Here is a 21,853-nt window from a genome sequence, read left to right on the forward strand (position 1 = left end):
CAACTGAAGAAATAGTAATGTACCAGTGTTGAATAAAAATGAACGTCAAAATACACATCACACACACAGAAAACACACACACAGACATTAAAAAGTAGAAATATATATGCCAATCGAAATTCATCATGAAATATATATCATCCACAGATCCAAAAATATTTATTTTACTGAACATGGATTTATGTATCATGTTGTTCAAGTAGGAAGCTCACCCTTAGGTTGAATTTTCAGTTCCAACAGCATTTAGGAGGAGTGATCTCTTCTCACAATTTGTATCTGCCAAGTCAGCCACCTCACAAGAATGTACGTGGGATAGGAGGTAGGATTCTATATGTGCATGTAAAAATACATGTGCTGAATAGGCTACAGAGAAAGGGAGACAGGAATTCACATATTTGTTAACTTTAAAAACACATGGAGAACTATTTCTATTAAATTGGACTAGATTTATAACACCTACCCTTTATAATGCAAAAGGCAAGTCCAACTATACACCATGCCTCCTCTGAACTGCTTGTATTTCTATTCTGTCTGGGTTATTTTCCTCCATCATATTAGGATTCGTTGTCAGAGTCTAGTAGGGTATGGGTCAGTGTCAGGGATTCAGTATTTCGAATGGAAAATAGGAAAATGAATCCAATGTGTAGGCAAATATGTGCTACACAAAAATCTTCCCACTCTCATCCAGAACAATGCCTTGACATTACCTTCGCCCCAAGTAAGACGCAATTCGAGGAGAAGAGTTAGAAAATCTGTGAATACATATGTGGAATGGAAAATGCTCAGGAGTTCACAACCTTGGAGGTGGTAGAGGAGTTTCCATAAGTAAGGGACAGGGTAAACACTCCACAAACACGGAGCTCTGCTGGCCTAAAGACTTCGTGAGAAACTGCCTCTGAGGTTGGGCACTTGAAATATATGTTGTTGTCAGGAGCTTTAGCTTCCTTTGTAGTGAGACCATCAAAGCTGGGTCTGCATCTATGTGACCTGGAGGACATGGTTTCCGATTTTCCAATGAACATGCGGCAGAAGTGCTGAATTCTCTCTTTGCAGGTAAACTGTGGCCACTGGGGTCTAAGTGTCTCCCCGTGTGGACTGTGAAGCCATTTGGTCATCCTCCACTTTTCGTGGTGTTTCTTGCTGCTGCACTCTAGGAGTTTGGTATTTGCTTCACAAAATACAAGGAGTTCACCTGGGACACAGTGCTGGAGGGAGTTCTGTCATGTGTGGTGGGTCAGGGTCCTAGCAGAATGCACCAACCAGGCTTCTATCCCACAGGGCTTGCCCCCTTGACCATAGCAACCTGATTCTGAACATTGCCCTGAAACCTCTCCATATACCAAGATGCCTTTACATAGAAGGGTCTGCTGGCTGCACCATGTCAGTCACAAGCCATTTGGAAGCCAATGGCAGATCCACATGGCCCCACCACAGATGTTCTATCACACACCTGCACACCACTGCTCTAGGCCCACTACTCAGCAGGCCCCAACTCACTGGCATCTCTGTTCTACACCATTTTCACGAAACCCAGTCAATCAAGGCACTGTCTGGTACACTCATGATCAGCAACAGGACATCCAAAGGTTCTCCAGTGCCACCTGGTCATGGGAATTCCAAAAATTCCATGGTATTTATCTAGCCATTTTTAAAGGATGAAGTTGGAGGCACTGTGGGTTTCCATTCCTTCAGGAACCATTAAATGGTGAGGAAGCTCATTTCAATGAAAGCTCTGGAGAACTCTCACAAACAAGGCTTCCCAAAGAGTGGCCAAAAGGTCACATGAAGCCAGGCCCATTGAGGTCTACAATGTGAGGTCCACGTGTGTTTTGACTCTCAACTATGGCTGCCGGGTCTTTAAGAATAAAATCATGTGATATCCGGGCTGAGATTCCCAGTGCTCTGTGGAAAGCCACCCTGGGCCTAGATCTCAGTTTCCAAGGGCGACTCTCATGCGTGGCCTCCTAAAATCCCAACACAATTCACGGCAATACTTCTCTGAGGTCAGTTCCAGAACTCAGTCTCCAAGGGGAATCACACCAGAGTTCAAGCCCAGGTGGACCCAGTCATCTCTTCCAACCGCCACGTCAATGACCACAATTCAAACCAAAACACTGCCACACGGCCCTCATCTTCTTCCGCATAGACACTCGTCATAACCTCTGGCTGGAGGTTTCCGTGAGGGGCACAGCCCAAGACAGTGTCCACAATAAGCTCCCTTGCCCCTCATTTGCCTAATGTCAGGGTGGCCTGGACACCCTTCCTGTGAACCAGGAGTGATCAAATAGGCCTGCCGTTAATACTGCTCCGCTTCTCCAATTGGAGGCCTACTGACTGCCGGGTATAGATTCTTTGTGTGAATTGGAGTCATGAGAAAACCCAAGCACCTATGGGCTAGCCTCTGCAGGGCTGTGAAGAACTCATTTGACCCAAAGGATCCCTATTCTCACTGGATGGAGGTCAGGAACCTTACAGAGGAAGGCGAGAGACTTCATCCACAATGGCTGCTTTTTTGCCAATTTGGCTTTGGATGCACACATGGGATCTTTCTTTGGATCCATCAGGTGCTGACAATCTAAGCCACAGCCTCACGCAGGGCCAAGAGGCTGATTCAGACACATCCCTTTGCAAAGCAATTAAGCAAAGAGCCACAGGTGATGCCCATTCATTTCCATTTGAAAACTGTTTTCTTCAGGCTTCACAAAGGGGTGCCCTGAGGCAAAGGCCTTCCTGACATTCAGGGCAACAGCACAATAGGTAAGCCAAAGGCCCAAAGCAGGGTTTCTCCAGGGAGACTTTACTGGTCACACTGATATCTGAGTTTTCCGCGATGCTCACCATTCCTTTCAGCTATCCAGTCCATGGCCATGTCACCGAGCTTGGAGGTGGTACATATCTTGGACACAAAACCATGAGCCTATTCTGGAGAGTGGCCAGAATTCAGGAAGAAAACAGGAACTTAGGAAGATAGTAGGTGTTGCCCATCCATAAGGCAAGCCGCAGTCCATTCATAAATTGGGCAGGATGAATGCCGGGAAGCTTTCTACTAGACCGGACACACATCCATTGATGCATTCTCTTCTCTAGTGTCTACAACCAGGGACACAGTGGGATACACAAACATAGAAACACTCGCCTCGTCAAAAGACTTACTAGAAACAGTCCACTCCAAACCAAACAAACCGCCTTTCCTACCTATTCTCCGAACATGAGACAAAACCACAAACTCACACCCACACCCACAAAGGCACCTCCTTCTTCCAAGTTGGTCTGTGACTACCCGGAGTGTCGTCTGACTGGTGGGCCACACTATGTTCCCCCGAAATGGCCTGTCCTGTCTCAGATCTGGCCTCCTTGGCCAACTCTGTGAAGTTGTCAGGAGCCAGCGGTGAGCCACTACCTGCTTTCTCAGGAAAGGCCCCTCTTCAGAGCTTTCCTGGCATTTGGCCATCCTCACATCAGTAGGTACCAAGAAAGACTGACTCTGTCCTTGGTAAATCCAAACAAGTGAGCCCACTGGGACTGGGACTGGGACTGGCTCTGGGTGCCTGGCTTCCTGGATCCCAAGTTCAGAGAGTTCCATCACCAAGGAAGCGAGGTGAGGTCACTTCCCTCAGGAACTGAATGAGGTCACTGCCTTGGCAACCACTGTGTCCTAACAGTTGCTTCCAAGGGTCCCATGAGATGGAGGCTGCCCCTCCTTCCTGTGACACTTTCACAAGTTAGAATGGGATATCAACCATAGGCACCAAGGAACAGCTCTCCACACAGGCCTGCTTTGGTCCATCTTGTCTACATTAAGAAGAGAGAGGCTCATTCAGACACATCCCTTCATCCTGACCAGGTTGTTTGCCATGGAAGATGACTTCTGCTCTCTCGGGTCCTTCGTAGCTGCCTACATCTTCTCCAGGGATCATTTCTGCATGGACCTTTGAGGTTCTCAGCAGGTGGACGGTCCCCTACATTCCTGTTTTGTAAGACCAACTCTGTCCCTGCTCTTCTGTAAAGTTAGATTGAGGGAACAGTGTATGGTTAGGGTTAAGAACCTGTTCGATTTGGGTTAGGAATCACTCCGCTGGATCAAGAATGGTATTGGGAACCTGCGATATTCATAATAATATATAGGTGAAGTATATGTATGAAAACAGAAATCTAAGTAAGATTTGAAGGCCAGAAGGGCATTGGGCCCTTGATTGGGATACTTAGCTTTGAAGGACTTTCTGCACAGATGTCTCAGATAAATCGATATACAATGGCATAGGACCTTGTACCTTGGATGATTGAATGTAGAAGAGAACATCCAGTCAAAAAGGGATAGGAGGTAGGATTACGGAGACAGTCGGTAGGTTTAGGAAGAAGAGTGAGTATAAAATTCGGACCAAAAGTTCTTTAGCAATAGGGTGTCCGTTAGAGAGTGAATGTAAATGTCAGCACATGTGAAGAGTCAGTCACAATGATGAACTGGGGAAAATATGTAGGAAAGCAGATATCAATAGAGACATTAGGAAATCAGGCAAAGTATAAAGTGAGTGATAGGATTAGACATTTTCAACAGGGTTGAGGTCAAATATATAATCTTAGGAAGAAACCAATGTGTAGTGGAAGGTCTGGATAAGACAAGAGACTGGGCAAAGATTCACCAAGAATTCACCAAGAAATCCTGGTCACAATGACCACAAGGAAAGGGATGAAGAGGAGACACTGCACTAACTGGAAGAGCCTGAGAACTGGGCCAAGCGCCCATGCTGCTGAAGGAAGAAGAGGAGATGGCTGGTTTCTTCTCCAGGAAAACAACAACCCCCCACCCCCACCCCACCCCACATATAGATTCTGACTAAATTTGTAGATTTCATGTGTGTTTATAAAAAAAAGTGAGAAAAATGATCTGAAACAATTAGGTCTCACTTGCAGGACAAATGCCCCAGGGAACACCTGTGTGTCCTTGGCACCTAAAAATAATATGGCTCTTCAAGGAGGAGCAGGTGACATCAGGAAGTCTGCTCCCAAGCAGAAGGCCAAAAGGTCAGCACCCTGGCTTTAGCCCAACAGTCCCACCCTTCTGTTAAGACCAGCCAGGGAGCCTGGGGCCGACCTTCAGAGACCAGGGCAGTCCTCCTGCCTCAGCCTTGGCTCTGACTCAGGACAGCCCAAGACTCACACAAGATGGGGCAGAACCGCCCCTCCCAGAGAGCCTATCCCAAATGCCACTCCTTTCTACCCCAAGGGTCCTCGCATCAGGCAGGCTCGGCACTGTGAGGGTTTCAGCAGAGAACAAGAGCTACGATTTCTAGTAATTTCTACAGAAGAACTTGTTCAGCCCATTTTATAGCTATTCCAAAGCATTATGTAAATTATTTTAGGATGTTTTAGGCATCATTCAAGTTTTCAAAGATTCTTAATTTTTAGTGGCTACATTCAAAGCATAAGGCACAGTGATTTTTTCTCTCTTAAAATGTCAATAAACTCACAACAATGAAACTAAATGAGGAAGAACAGCCAAACTAAATCAGCAACAACTGTGAACAGTGTTTTTTCCAAGAAGTCATTTACCCGTGTGCAGAAACCTCAGTCATGCCAGGGAGCTGGCCTTTCTGTAACTCACACAGTTGATGCAGGTCTCTTTTGAGATTCTGCCAACACCCAATAAAGGTGTAGGAGTCTGAGCTTTATGATGAATAACTGCAATGATGCTCCTTTTAAAACCCAAACCCTTCCAGGAGAGTCAAAGGTTGCTAATACTATGCAAGAAGAACCTCTCTTACTGCTCTGCAAACCCAGGGCACCACCCACACCTGCGGCCAGCCTGGAGGAAGCGAGGGGGAGGACGTACCTGCTGCCTGTTGCTGGGCATGTAGGGAAGCAGGGTGGACACGTGGAACATGAGCTCGTAGTCTTTGTACGTAGTGTAGAGGGAGTGAGTTCCCGTGGAGTCAGCTGGAAACCAAGGTTAATCACAAAAGAAGTTAGGCCACAGCAGACTGTGGGGATCGACACCCAGAAGGTCATTCCCACAAGAGATGACTCAACTACAAAACAGATGCCACACTGAACTGGTAGCACAGGCTGCCGCCCGCGCTCCTGGAGGAGTTCCCACAACCTCCCACTGAGGCTGGCACCCGAGGGCCTCTACTTTCCCCACCCTCTCGCTACTGTGTTGGCTTCACCTGCTTCTCTTCATTCTGGACCTCAGGACCCACCCAGGGCCAGGTGCCTTGGCCTGGGTCTGTAGTGAGGGGAAGGCATCAGGCCCTCCCAGACCCTGGTGGAGCACCTGAAAGTGACAGTTGGGCAGCCAGAAGCTGGCCACACTCTTGTGTGTGCATTTACTGTTAATTCTACATCATCTGGGGATGCATGACCTTCCAGAATACAGAAGAATGAAGTAGGGCTGACAACACTGAGATGGAAACAAAGTGTTACTTTAAAACTTTCTTTCCCTAAAGGATGTTTTCACCAGAAAACAGCAGCATGACACATCTTTTAAATGGAGAATGAGGAGAGTGGTGTCTTGCTGTATCTTTTGCCCAACACCTGAACCCTGGTGATCATGCAGAGTTTGTCAAGCACAGTGATTCTTTGCAAATTAAAAACCATCTGTGTGATCCATGAGATTGCCACAGATTGAGTCTCAGACTTTCCAATCAACTCAGTAACTCTAAAATAATTCTAGAGAGAAGTTCTGGACCACTCTGCACAGGGCCAATGAAGACAGACACTTGCGTAGGAGCAAGGCCAGCAGAATTCGGGGCCACCCCTCAGTGTCTCCTTGGCTTCTGTGACTCTTCTATTTCTTAAACAGCAGGAGATAACACTTCTAACCTGTGCATTCCCTGCTGCACCTTCTGGGGAAACCTTTGAGCAGTCATTTTGGGTAAATCTTTTTTAGTTTAAAATCTAAAATTTTTACTTTGAAATAGGAATATATTCAACCTTCATGGACCTCCACTGCTTTCCTTCTGAGCCCTGTAGCATGACTCTCTGGTATTTACATCTGACTTGGAGACAGTCCAGACATTATCTGGAAGAAGTGCTGTGCGGTTCTCGGCTATCCTAGAAGGCACCTGCTGTCTCTGCCATCAGTAGCCAAGATGAGGGAACCGCCTGTGGACCCTCAGGAAACGCACACTGACCTTCTTCACAGGACTTCAGGAAGCAATGATCCCCTTGAACTCTCTTGGCTCAGAGCTTGACAGTGGACCCAGCTGGGATGCGGGAGCTCAGCCACATGAGAAAGGGCAGACTCACTGACCCCCAAGCCCAGGTGGGCGGTGCGAGACAGAGCAGCCAATGCAGCCAGCACAGCAGTCGCTCCTGGACCTGAGGCCCCACCTCACATCAGAGAAGCACAGCCAACAGTGAGAGCCCGGGGGAGCAGTGCTCCTGAGGTTGTGATATAACCAGCCTGGCCCAGCAGCACCCAGAGGCCACGCCAAGTGAGTGCCGTGAAGGTTTACCCCAGACACCAGCACGCAATGGAAAGAGGAAACCAACAAGGCTCGCTCAGGGGCTGGCAGCAGAGAACAAGGGGGTGTTGCCCTGACTTGGTCACTCCTGCCCAGTGACGAGGGTGTCTCAGTGGTCAGCCCCATTCCTACTCCATTCTTCTTGGGCCCAGACTTGAATCAAGTCCTACAGAGTGTTAATGTGGTACCCGATTCCCTAAATTGCAGAAAGAAAATCTTTGAGCTTACTGCACTGGGGACATTGCTGAGATCACAAGGCCGCTGTCAACTCTACACGAGGGAAGACATAGTGCCACATACTTCACGGACCACACATTCTAAAAGGGATTTCTCAGTGCCTCCCACTGAAGAGAGAGGATGCCCCCCCCCCCCCCCCACTGGCAACAGGAGCCATATCCACAGTGGCTGTCCACAAGGAGGTCCCCAGGGCACCACAGTGGCCTCTAGCAGCTGGGCTATGGTTTTTAGCAAAGGGGAGTTAGACAAGAAAATCAAGAAAGGTCACGTGGATCCTTCTGAATGCATGTGGATATTCATATGTGGGGTGTCGTGGGTCACTTCCCTGCCTTTACATACCTGGGGCATGAGCAGTGGACATGCACTGGGGAAATGCTCCAGCCTGGCACACATGGAGGACATGGGGCCCACATGAGACAACACCATTCAAATTTAGAAACACATCAAAACCCAAGATTGACTCAGGTACCACCCTCATCTGGACAGAGCATCAGGCCGAGCAGGCACTGGGCAGGGCTGGACACAGAAAAGAAGGGCAGGCAGGCTCACATATGGCCAGCTCTGCTCCAGGGCTGGCCATACCATGGCACCCACAGGGACAGCTCCTGCTTCACCCTCCTACTAGCTCTCAGATCCCAGACTTATCATCTACTTATCCCCTTTCAGTGAAAGAGCAGGAATTCCACATAATTTTAAATATTTGGGGGAATTCTCCACATAATTTTAAATATTTGGGGGAATAAGAATTCCCCCAAATATTTAAAATTATGTTGCCTGGTATTTCAAGTGCTGGTAGCAATCTAATAATAGCAGGAAGATGAAATACACGGAGCTTCTGAGGACATCTGGAAGATACTGGACAACTCACATACCCCCGGGGGCAGAAAGCCCATATTTGAATCAGGTAGTCAATCTGGCCCTTGAGAGCTGATGTGTGTCCCACTCCAAGCAACCTGACTCAGGTCCCTGGAAAGCAGGACACCTGGCTTCCTCCTCACTGCTTCAACTCCACTGCTCAGCTCATGAATCTAGAAATGAATGAGCCCAATAACATACACCAACCAATGTGCCAATGCTCTGTCTCAGCAATGAACACAGTGCTGGTCCATGATGTGACGACACAAGGGTGTCACAGAGGTGGGTATGCAAAAGGGGAGGACCACACTGAGATTCTTTGGGAAACATGGGGAATCTCTGCTAGTGTCACAAAGCACTAGCTGTCAGGCATGCAACGTTTGACACACACCCACTGAGAAATGAGCCCCTGCTTTCCTGAGGACAGTGAGCTCCCTGCTCACCTGAGGATATCCATACTGACCCAAGAAGCTCGGTGGGCTGCTCCTGGGGCCAAGAGCAGGCGTGCACAGGACCCCACTCAGTAGATCTGAGCTCACGCAGGCATGGAGCTTTTATTGTCCAGCTGGGCGCGGTATTTAGTGAATCCTTTCAGCCGCACTCTCTGGCCCAGAAGGTCCAGGAATTCCTCAAAAGCTGGTCCCGCTGTCTCACTGTTGTACATTTCTTCCTCCGTGCTCTGTCCTGCTTTGCAATAGAGGATCCCAATCTTGTGCTGAAAACTCAGCTGAAATGGGGAGGAAATGTCATTACTTGCAAAGAGTACCAGATGAGCTAACTCCAGTGAAAACGAGAATAACAGAAGCCTGGAGCTCTGTCCTCAGGAAACACAGGATGATTTTCACAAGCAAAGGAGCAAAAAAGAAGGCACAATCTCTGTATGAGGTGCTACAAAGAAGTAACAACCAGGAAACCCCAAACACAGCTGGAAAAGTGTTGGAATCCCCAGGAGATCCAACAAATGGCCAATCGTGTGGGATTTGCTGGGGTTCCAAAAGGACAGGCAGTCAGGTTTGTGCTCTCGGTAAATAGGCCAGGGGGCAAATACTTGATCTCAGGCCTGCAGAGGCAGGAGAAAGGCCAAGAACTTTAGCAAGATTCCCTCTGTGGTTCTAATGCCATTTCCTTCTTTAATGTATTTGAACATTCATGGAAACATATAAGACAGGAAAGAAAAAAAAGGTCTGCTAAGGAAAGATCCCAGTGGGACCTGCGATGGATGTGCATTAACAGAGAGTTGTTTGTTTCCACAGGAGTAACTCTGGTTGAATAACACGGCCACTTCTCACATCTTTCCCTGTCTGCTAAAGATGCACTGTGCCAAGAAGAGCTCCAGCCACGCTGGGCGGGCTTTTGCCCAACTGCTCCCTGTCCCCACCAGGGCGCTAGAAGTGGGGCTCGCCCTCCACGGCAGGGCACAACTGTGTCTGTTCTCACAGCCTCCATTTTCCTCCAAGGAGAGCTTCCCAGTCGGGCCATCAGAGCCCCTCTCACCAGCACCTGAGCCTCAGAAAGGGACAGACAGTCATACATGGGTCTGTCACTGTGCATATTTATCACCAAGATGTGAAGCAGAACCTTGGATCCAAACCCACAACTGCCTGTCACGTAAAACACGGCACGGTGCCCTCACTTCCAGGGCAGCACAGGTGCAGCACCTTGTCTGTACTGCCTCCCAATGACCACAAACACTGCTTGCAGTGACCTCCCTGGGTGGCAGGAACGTCCTCTGCTCATGGCCAGGCAAGTCAGTGACATGCAGTGACGAACGCCGTAGCAGTGAAAGCACCAGGCCCTGGCTGGGCACCACTCAGCCACAAGTTCCCCATCGCACAGTGCAGACCAGGGTCCCAACCTCCGTGTGGGCGGGAGACGATGTGCAGAAGCTACCAAGTCAATAAAGAACTGGTTCTTTAGCAGGGTCAAGAAAAGAAATTTCCCCCCAAAATGAACAAATAAATACATAATGTTATAATAGAAATGCCTATGGCATTTCATGATAAATGTCAGGAGATCTGCCAAGATCTTACCTTAGGGACACTCTTGTGATTCACAACTGTCATACAAGCACTGATGAGTGAGTGACTGTGGAATCAGGATACTTAGTGGTAGGGTTTGGATCAGAAGTGTCCCCCTAAAAGCTCATAGACTGAAAGCAGGTCCCCAATGCAGCAAGGTTCTGAATGGGGCTTTTCAGCAATGACTGAACCATGAAGGTTGTAACCTCATCAGGATTAATCCATTTAGTGATTAATAACTTGAATGAACTCCTGGTGGTGACTGTAAGCAGATGGGTGTGGTTGGAGGAAGTGGGTCACTGCAGGCGTGGCTGTGGGAGCTGCATCTGTCCTCTGGACTCTCTTCTCTTGCTCTCCGTTTGCTGGCTGCCCTGGAAGGAGCAGGCTTCCAGTTCTGCCTGCCTGCCCTGTTTCTACCATGCAGTTCTGTACCATGATCTGAGGCCTCTGAAACTGAGAGCCAGAATAAGTCTCACCTCCCCTCAGTTGCTCTCCTCAGATGCTCTGGTCACAGCACATGCGGTATCAAGGCCCCAAATAGCAGCTGCAGGACATAATGTTGCTAGCTGGGCTTCTCACGCACTGCTCTGAGGGTCTCACCTTTGCTGCTTGACCTTTGCTTTATTGAGCATACACCATTCTACAGGTTCTACAACTCTCCCTGCAGATACCAGCCCTAGGTGAGAGGAGGCTGCCCCTGGGCACTGCTGCAGACAAAAACACTCACTGTCACAACCTCCATGGTGTCAGGGTCCTAAATGAACGGACACACGGATGGCAGAAGAACCAGCATGTGTCCCTGTCCTTTCTGCACAGGATCACAATTGGCTTCTGTAACCCAAGGCTAGAAGTATTGTGATCATTGACAAAAAACCAAGGTGATAAAAACAAAGCCTCAGATTTGTCTTGAATCTAGTCTGAATACCTAGTGGCTCAGTCCTCATATAGAGCACGCAGCCTCAGAGTGGCCCAGCTCCCCTCCGAGCAGAGCCTTTCACTGTGGCCAGGTCCCCTCCACGCACAGCCCTAACGGTGGTCCAGCTCCTCTCTGAGCAGAGCCCTCACTGTGGCCCTGTACCCCCTCGAGCACACTCTCACTGTGGCCCAGGTCCCTTCCACACACAGCCCTCACTGTGGCCTTGCACCCCCTTGAGCACAGCCCTCATGGTGGTCCAGCTCCTCTCTGAGCAGAGCCCTCACTGTGGCCCTGCACCTCCTCGAGCACAGGCCTCACTAAGGCAGAATGAAGTCTGTTCCTGAGCAATCTGCCATGTAGGTAAATAGGTGGACAAGGGCTGAGAGGCCATGAAGGGGAAGAGGGGTTGACCATAAGGAGAAACAGTCTTGCCCAGATGGCCTAGCTGGAGTACAACTCTTGTGGAGCCTGTGCTGACTGAGGGAAGGACAGCCCTGAGACACCCTCTCTACCCCTCCACAATCCATTTCCAAGACTGCTTCTAGGACATTTCCTATTCCCCACGTTCTACTAGCCACGATCAGGGTCACCATATTCTGCGCATCCTGCCACTTGAAAGGCTGACCACTCAAGTGTTCTGACATGCCAGCTTTTGCTCTTGAGACAGTATGATCTCAGGAGTATTTGATATGAGTGTTACCATATCAGCTTCTCATTTCCAGTGTGGTGTTACCTTACCTAGAAAGACTCATATCATAGTCCTCCTAAAACATGCAAAATATTTTCCTTGGGAAATTCTGGAAGTACACGTGACTACTACCTTTTAAAAATTTTAATCCTGGATTTAAAAACTAATTCACTCACTAAAATAAATCATCTGCACTCAGACACCTGCCGCTCAGTTTCCCCTACAAGTAATTTTGCATATGAAATATGAAAGACTCCTTTCCACCCACCATGCCACCATCTCAGCCTGTGCAGCACTGGTGGGCTCCTGAGCAGTGTCTATGAACATGATGGGCTCCACGTCATCCCTGCTCCTTCTTCCTCAGCCTGTGACCTCTTCTTCAGCACAACCTGCTCCGCACACAGCTCCCGTTACCCTGAGCTGTCCCAGAGGAAAACCTTCACACAAGACCCTGCCCAGCATTCCAGGGCTCTACACTCTGCTTCGCCTTAGTATTACTGCCCCCATCTCGCAAGCTTCCTTCTTTGTAAAGAAACTGGAATGGTCAGGGTTCTCGAGCAGCGGCTGCCCGTGTAGCACCCGTGAACTCTACCCAAAGAGGGCTCAGCAAAAGGCCATCTCCTCTAGATTTGTACAGGTGCTCACTGCACTTCCATGTCTCCAAGTTCTCTTCCTTATTCTGCCTGGGGAAGCCCTGGTGGTCTTGGCCTCGCTGCCCCCATGGGAGAGGGACAAAGTCCCATCAGTCTTGGTCTTCCTCATGCAGTCTGGGACACCCACCTGTCAGCACTGTCCTCAGAACAGACAAGGATAAGCATAAGGGCCACCAGGCTTGCACATCATCTACTCTCAGACGAGGGATGCGCTCCTGCTCGCTGGCACACACCAACAATGCAGCCAAGACGGCCGCCGCGCAGCAGCAGGTTTCTGAACTGGAGGAAGGTGTGCTGGGGAAATTGCAGAGCAGAGCTCCAAGTGTTTACAGGAAGTGGTCTTCAAAGCCGATGACGAGGACACTCAAGGTCTCATAAATAAGACACAGACTCACACACCCTCGCGCCATACTCACCCCTTGCTCGTCCAGTTTGAGCAGCTGCTCTGGGACCTTGGGGGAGCTGGAGGCCTGCCGCAGGCACTGTGTGTTCAGCTCCGGGACCACGTACTCCAGCACCTCCTTGAGTGGCAGTCCCCGTGCGGTGCCGTGCCGGGCAGTGGAGGGCACAGCATCTTCCAAGATGGCGCCCCTCAGGGTTGTGAGCTGTAGGAACAGCCACCAGAGCGCAGTTAGTGCTTATTCTTGGTTATCTATATAGGGCAACACTCCACCAGGTCACCGAGAGGGACTTCATCTCATGTGTATATATCTAGCATGGATCCTAGGTCACCAGAATAGCTGCATACCCCAGGCAAGACACAGGGCCACACGTGTCCACATAAGCTGCAGGACTGGACAGGGCTCTCTCCTCCCAGATGGGTAAGTGTCCATCAAAACACACATTCCAGACAGTTAACAAGCAGACACCCCTCTGAATCCAACAGGCTAGGGACCAAAACCACAGTGCAGATGAGCTCTGACTCTGTACTACCAGTGAAGCTGCCCACTGAGCCACCACCCTGCACCAGGTGGCCATGGCAGTCTTGTAAGTGCACATTCACCACACAGTGGCTTCCGGTGTCACATTCACATGGCCATACAAAGTATGTTTGGAAATGACCAATATCAATCTTCATTAAAAAGAGTCAGGCCGGAAATTAACCTGGGTCTGCAGTGCACTGAGTGTGGGTACACAGCGCCCCTAGACTAGTGTGAGCACCGGAGAACACTCACCCATCTCAGGCCACCCAGTTTTATGTTGGATTTTAAACTAATTTTTGGTTCTGACGTGCATTATAGCCTTTGTCCTCTGTGTCCAGCCCTTTATAGGTCTTTATCCTGTTACCCATTCTACCTTGTAAGGTGGCAGCAAAATCATTGCCATTGAATATATGAGTCAGGTTTCCAAAGTTTTCACTTAGAATAACATCCTGCAACCCTTCTTCAATTACCTTAAATGTATGGTCATACACTAAATAATGCCCTCCAGGCCCTGTCTGGCTAGAGCAGTGGTGCTCTGGAGACTCAGCCTGGACAGCTGCAGGGCAGGGCAGCCTGTTACCTCGCTAGTCCTGAAAGCCACCCTGTAGTTGAACTGGGACCCTTCCTTCTCTTTGGGGTCTTCCACCTTCTCCCTCCGGATGCTGACAGCCACAGGGCCGAGGTTTTCGTCTATTCCAAAGTAGTTCTGGTGCTCTACAATGCAAGAGAGAGGTGGCATCAGGAGAGAGGACACAGGCAGCGAGGGCCCTCAGTGGCCCCTCCAATTCATGTGACAAAGGACTCCATCTCACGTCACTTCCTTTTTATCTTCCTCATCTCATTCTGCTTTTGCTAGATCAGAGCAGAAGACTCTCGGCCCAAAGCTGTGGAGGGCATGGCCACAGAGAGTGCACCGCCCCTCCTGGCTGCTGCCCAAAGCTGGTCCCTGCTCCTCGCAGAAGCCAGACCGCACAGCACAGCCCCTTCCACCTGGGAGGAACCTTCTTGGACTGAATGAGGGCTCCTGGGGGCACCTAACAAACCATCCAGGCTGGCCAGAGTGACCCTGGTCATCAGTGGAGGAGCGAGGTCACCTTTCATTACACTGCTACTAAAACCTCTCATGTCCAGGTCAAAATCTAGCAACAGGAAATACATAAGAGGTCATGAGGTTGCTATGGTCACACCACATCTACGAATCCAATCTCTTACTAGACTCGCTTGTCAGTCATTTCTTTCCCATAAACTGCTGGTCCTTGAAGGGACCTAGAATCATACAATCCATGGCAGAAAGGAACCTGGTGCTGTCCTGCCCATCTAGCACAGGACCCTCAGGCACCAGCTTCCTGGAGGATGACTATGACAATGACCATGTGGCCAGTCATTGGTCAGCAGTGGTAGCAAAGAATATTCTGGGAAGCAATTCTGACTCCTGAAATGGACCAGAGATGTCCATGATGGGAGCTCACCGCTCTGTGGACAGTTCTCCTGAACTCCTGGACAAGGGCTCCCGTCAGCGAGCTCTGCTGAAGGCGTTACTGTGCTTCATGCACCTGCCACACTTTATGAGGACTTCCACGGAAACAGCCAATTCTCAACACCACACAGAGGTACAGCGCAACTGCGCCAACAGGGAGCAATTACCCACGTTTATTAATGCTGCTCAAACGCGTGCCTATTTTTAGCAGCCACTCTACTCGTTCATGTGGAGCAGGTGGCAGACGCAGACCCTCAGGTGCTTTTTGTTCACGTCTTAATGAACTGTGGAGAGCTGGTTCTCCAGGGCGCATGCTCACACAACTGACTTTTCTGCCCTCTTTGCGAACACCAGTTAACCCTTCTGAATGTCACCTTACTAGCTTTGGCTAATCTTGCCTGACTTACGTTTTTAGCTACAAAAAAACCTAACAGTGAACACCAGGTACTTAGAGGAAACCCATGGTTCCCTAAAGGCTTCGGCTATGCTAACATTGCCTGCCACAAGAATTCTGGGGAGAACGTGCTACTGAGAAAGCAGAAGCAGGACGACTCCCAGTCTCACACAGAGCAACGGCCACCAGGGCACAATGTGAACGGTCCTGGGAGGCAAGTTCCACCTGGGCTGCCTAGAAACCAGCCCAGGGACTGCCGACACCATCTTCTTACAGAGCGGGTTGGGTGGAGCAGTGGACACCATGTAAGGGGCTGGAAGATGCATTACTGACTGAGCCATTAGATCTTTTTAAGGGGGACATTTCCTTCAGGTGTAGTGTATCCTCTTAAGGGCCAGGTAACTATTCTAACAAAATCCATTGAAAGCAACATTCATTAAAAAAGGCCGGGTCGGAGGCAAACTGAGCCAGGAGCAGTCATCTGCAACTTCAGTAGAAACAGTCACAGGAACAGACCAGCAACACTAACATGGGCCATCTCCTGAATCTAGGTGAGTGGGGGGACCCACAGCATCACACTGTCCGTGAGAGTGCACACTGAGGCAGCCTAGGGCCTGCTCTGCTGCCACAAACTATCCTGATGACTTCTGTGTCCCTTTGGAGACGTGTTGAGAATATTCCAAAAGCAAATGACAACACAGCCAGGCACCAGGGCGCCACTGCCCCCAGGACACCACCCAGGGAGGTGGCTGCAGAATGTGCCAGGCGCCAGGCTCCAGGTTTGGTAACGCCCAAAAGATGAACCTAGAGTTTCAAAATATTTTAGGGAGAAAGAGTGAATACATAAAACCCCTTTTCATGGCAAAATTGAGAGCCCAGATCACCTGGGCAGGTCACTGCTCCTGATGCCTAACAAGTAAGAGCAGCATGCTCAGCGGAAGCCAGGGGGACAGCCGACAGACCCGCACTGCCTTCAGGGTGAGAAGCACACCTCCCTTTTACAACTGGGGTCGGGAGGTCCAGGGGAAAAGGCCTTCTATTCAGAGACAAGGCACTCCATCGAGGGCCCCCACTGCCTGTCAGCAAAGATAGCGCCTATTCCCCATGTCCCCACTCACCCTCCTTTCCCAGCCTCCAACCACCTCTCAACCCAACACCGCTGCTCCACACTAGCACTCTGCCCGAGGTCTCCGTGGCACCCCGTGCCAGTCTAAGTCCCACCTTCCAGGCCAGGCCTCCCCAGGCCTGTCGCTGCGCACCCTGGACTCTCTTGCCAGGGCACCCATCTCCTTCAGAGCATCTCCCTGATCAGGTGGGGCCCCTCCTCGGGCCTCTCCTAACTTGACCACTCCATTCAACAGCCTCACTGGTCCTTTCTGATTCTGAATTTACACCCTCTGAATGAACGTCTATCATCCCACCTAAGGATTTTTAAATTTCTATATGTTGAATAACCTAAAACAGGACAATGATGCATCCCTCCCTTTATTTAAGAATTCAATTGCTCCTGACAGTGTCTTATAGCTTTCTGTCCTGTTCTTCATATCTCTGTTTAGATGCAGGCCAGGGCCCAGTGGCTGGTACAGGTGAGTGCTTCCCAGAGCTAATGTCCTGGAGAAGGGTCATCCGTTTAGTTTGGAGGTATTCAGCCCAAATAAGGGAGTGTGGTAGGCTTACTGTGTGCTGAGCTCCACTGTGGCTTCACTGTGGGAGGAGAAAGAGCCCTGTCCTTGGGCCTACTGCTAGGTGTTCTCCTGAGGGAGGGAACTCTAGTGCACCTGGCTACCAGCTTGTGCCTCCAGGCTTGGCTTCCTACCACCCACCTACTCTTGGCTTAGCTCCGTGACCTTCTTTAACTCAGCACCACCTCTTAAAGTGCACATGTAATACACAATCCCTGCTGTCCTGCAAGCTGAAAGCAGAGGTGCTCCTGACAGAAAAGCCAAACCAGAACAAAAAGCGATTCTATCACCAGCAGTCCTTCAGGGGTCTGGAACCAACACGAAGGAGACTCACTGTCAATCCCAAATGCTGCCTGTCCAGCAGCCACCTCCACTTGCTCCTGCCATGGGTCCTGTGTGTGCGTTAGTGGTTCTGAAGTTACTATTAAACCAAACAAGTAATCATTTCACTAAGTCTATCAGAAATTATATGTAAAAAATAATTGGGAAGCCCAAAATTTGTGTATTACTTCTAATTGTTTTCCCCCTATATGTAATCTAATTCCTTTCTCTTGTGACTCTTAAATCTCCTTATTCTGTATTTTAGGCATTTTCATTATAACGTGCCTTGGTGTGGATCTGTTGTGATTTTGTACATTGGGTGTCCTGTAAGCCTCATTTTAAAATTTGTTCTTAATGTTTGGAAATTTTTCTGATATTATTTCATTGAATACATTGTTCATTCTTTTGGTTTGGAACTCTATGCCTTCCTGTATCCCAATAACTCCTAAATTTGGTCTTTTCATGCTATCCCACATTTCAAAATGAAAAGAAAATGGATGCCAACCAAAAATCTTATATCCAGCAAAATTAAGCTTTATATTTGATGACAAAATAAAAACCTTCCATGATAAACAAAAAAGAATTTACAACTAAAAAGCCTGCACTACAGACATCCTTGGCAAAATATTCCATGAGGAGGAAATGAAAAACAATGATGAAAATCAGCAGAGGGAGGGATTACACTAAAGGAAAAAAATCAATCAAAGGAGAAACCAAATCAAGTTAGATACCAAAAATAAACAAAAATAGCTGAAAATAAAAATTATGTCTCAATAATAACCCTGAATGTTAATGGCCTAAATTCACCAATCAAGGCACAAACTGGCACACTGGATTTTAAAAAGACCCAACAATATGCTTCCTCCAAGAGACTCATCTCATAGGAAAAGACATCCACAGACTGAAGGTGAAAGGTTAGGAAAAAACATACCATTCACATGGACCACGGAAACAACAGGGGTCTCCATCCTCATATCAGATAAAGTAGACTTCAAGCCTAAGTTAATCAAAATGGATAAAGAGAACATTTCATACTGCTTAAAGGAACCATAAACCAACAAGACTTAACAATTATATATGCCCCAAATAATGAAGCATCTATGTTTATCCAACAAACTTCTCAAGTTCAAAAGGGTCAAACAGACCACAACACAATAATTCTGGGTGACTTTAACACACCTCTCTCACCACTGGACAGATCTTCCAAACAAAAGCTAAACAAGAAACTACAGAACTCAATAATATAGTCAATAACTTAGATTTAATTGACATATATAGAATATTACATCCATCAACCAGTGAATACACTTTCTTCTCAGCAGCACATGTATTCTTCTCTAAAAATCATATACTATGCCACCAAGCAACTCTTAGCAAATACAAAAAAGTAGAGATAACTATTCAGCATTCTATCAGATCACGATAAAATGAAATTAGAAATCAATGATAAAATAAAAAATAAAAGCTACTCCAACACCTGGAGACTAAATAATATGCTATTGAATGAATAATGGGTTATAAAAGACATCAAAGAAGAGATTAAAAAATACTTAAAGATAAATGAGAACACTGATACAACACTAAAATCTCTAGGACACTATGAAGGAAGTACTAAGAGGAAAGTTCACTGCATGGAGTTCATTCCTTAAAAGAAAAAAAAGGCAACATATAAATGACCTAACCTTACATCTCAAAGCCCTACAAAAACAACACATCAACACCAAATGCAGTAGAAGACAGGAAATAATTAAAATCAGAGCTGAAATCAATAAAATTGAAACAAAAGAAACAATTGAAAAAATTGACAAAACAAAAAGTTCTTTGAAAAAATAAATAAAATTGATAAACCCTTAGCCATGCAACAAAGAGAAGGAGAGAGAAAACTCAAATTACTAACATCCATGCTGAAAAAGGAAATATCACAACAGACACCACAGAAATACAGAAGATAATTAGAAATTATTTTGAAAACTTGTACTCCAAAAAAAATAGAAAATATCAAAGGCATCAACAAATTTCCAGAGTCATATGATTTACCCAAGCTGAACCAGGATGATACATACAATTCAAACAGATCGATTTCAAGCAATGAAATAAAAGATGCCATCAGAAGCCTACCAACCAAGAAAAGTCCAGGACCCGATGGATGCACAGCCGAGTTCTACAAGTTCTTCAAAGAAGAACTAACACCAATACTCCTCAAATTATTTCATGAAATAGAAAAAGAGGAAACACTTCCAAACTCATTCTATGAGGCCAATATCACCTTAATTCCAAAACCAGGCAAAGGCACATCAAAGAAAGAAAACTTCAGACCAATATCTCTAATGAACATAGATTCAAAAATTCTCAATAAAATTCTGGCAAATGGAATACAAAACATATCAAAAAAATCATGCACCACAATCAAGTGGGATTCATCCCAGGGATGCAAGGTTGGTTCAACATATGGAAATCAATAAATGTAATTCATCACATCAACAGACTTAAAGATAAGAATCATATGATCATCTCAATAGATGCAAAAAAAGCATGACAAAATACAGTACCCCTTCATGTTCAAAACACTAGAAAAACTAGGGATGACAGGAATATATCTCAACATTGTGAAAGCTATCTATGCTAAGGCCCAGGCCAACACTATTCTAAATGGAGAAAAATCGAAAGCATTCCCTCTAAAAAGTGGAACAAGACAGGGATGCCCTCTTTCACCACTTCTATTTAACAAAGTCCTTGAAACTCTATACAGAGCAATTAGACAGATGAAAGCAATTAAAGGGATATGGATAGGAAAAGAAGAATTCAAAACTATTACTATTTGCAGACGATATGATTCTATACCTAGAAAATTTAAAAACATCCTAAAACTTCTAGAACTAATAGATGAAATCAGTAAAGTAGCTGGATATAAAATCAACACCTATAAGTCAAAGGCATTTCTGTACATAAGTGACAAATGCTCTCAAAGAGAAACTAGGAAAACTACCCCATTTACAATAGCCTCAAAAAGTAAATAAAAATACCTGGAAATCAGTGAAAGACCTCTACATTGAAAATAACAAAATACTAAAGAAAGAAATTAAAGAAGACCTTAGAAGATGAAAAGATCTCCCTTGTTCTTGGATAGGCAGAATTAATATTGTCAAAATGACCATACTACCAAAAGCACTATACAGATTTAAGCAATTCTAACCAAAATCCCAATGATATTCCTCATAGAAAATAGAAAAAGCAGTCATGAAATTCACTTGGAAAAATAAGAGACCCAAAATAGCTAAAGCAATCCTTAGTAAGAAGAGTGAAGCAGGAGGCATCACTATACCAGATCTTAAACTATACTACAGAGAAATAGTAACAAAAATGGCATGGTATTGGCACCAAAATAGACATGTAGACCAATGGTACAGAATAGAGGACACAGAGACTAACCCACATAAATACAGTTATCTTATATTAGACAAAGGCACCAAAAACATGTAGGAGAAAAGATAACCTCTTCAACAAATGGTGCTAGGAAAATTGGAAATCCATAGGCAGCAGAATGAAATTAAGTCCCTATTTCACACCATGCACAAAATTCAAATCAAAGTGGATCAAGGACCTAGGAGTTAAACCAGAGACCCTGTGCCTAACAGGAGAAAAAGTAGGCCCAAATCTTCCTCATGTCAGATTAGGCCCCAGCTTTCTTAGTAAGACTCCTATAGTGCAAGAAATAAAATCAAGAATCAATAAATGGGATGGATTCTAACTAAAAAGCTTCTTTTCAGCAAAAGAAACAATCAGTGAGGTATAAACAGAGAGCCTACAGAATGGGAGCAAATTTTTGCCACACTAACATCAGATAGATGTTAGTAAATATATAAAGAAATCAAAAATCTTAATACCAAAAAAAACCCTCAATTAATAAATGGGCCAAGACACTTCTCAGAAGAAGATATACAATCAATCAACAAATATATGAAAAAATGTTCAGGGCTGGGGATGTGGCTCAAGCAGTAGCGTGCTTGCCTGGCATGTGCACAGTGCTGGGTTTGATCCTCAGCACCACATACAAATAAAATAAAGATGTTGTGTCCACTGAAAAACTAAAAAATAAATATTAAAAAGAAATTCTCTTTAAAAAAAAAAGAAAAAATGTTCAACATCTCTGGCAATTAGAGAAATGCAAATCAAAACTACTCTAATATTTCATCTCACTCCACTCAGAATGGCAGCTATTAAGAATA

The 21,853-nt window shown here is 46.6% G+C and overlaps 1 protein-coding gene across 1 annotated transcript in view; it reads right to left on the bottom strand.

Annotated features, from left to right (window-relative positions):
- Positions 1-9,090: 9,090 nt before the first annotated feature.
- The window catches only part of LOC308651275 (signal-induced proliferation-associated 1-like protein 2), a gene marked incomplete at its 3' end in the record, with an annotated part of 82,813 nt that continues 70,050 nt past the window's right edge, over positions 9,091-21,853 (bottom strand). Inside the window, 3 exon segments of the mRNA XM_081298201.1 lie at positions 9,091-9,282; positions 13,247-13,435; positions 14,334-14,467. Coding sequence (XP_081154327.1) covers positions 9,091-9,282; positions 13,247-13,435; positions 14,334-14,467 — 515 coding nt within the window.

Source organism: Spermophilus citellus, assembly GCF_964194105.1.
Source record: "Spermophilus citellus genome assembly, chromosome: 6".
Taxonomy (NCBI): domain Eukaryota; kingdom Metazoa; phylum Chordata; class Mammalia; order Rodentia; family Sciuridae; genus Spermophilus; species Spermophilus citellus.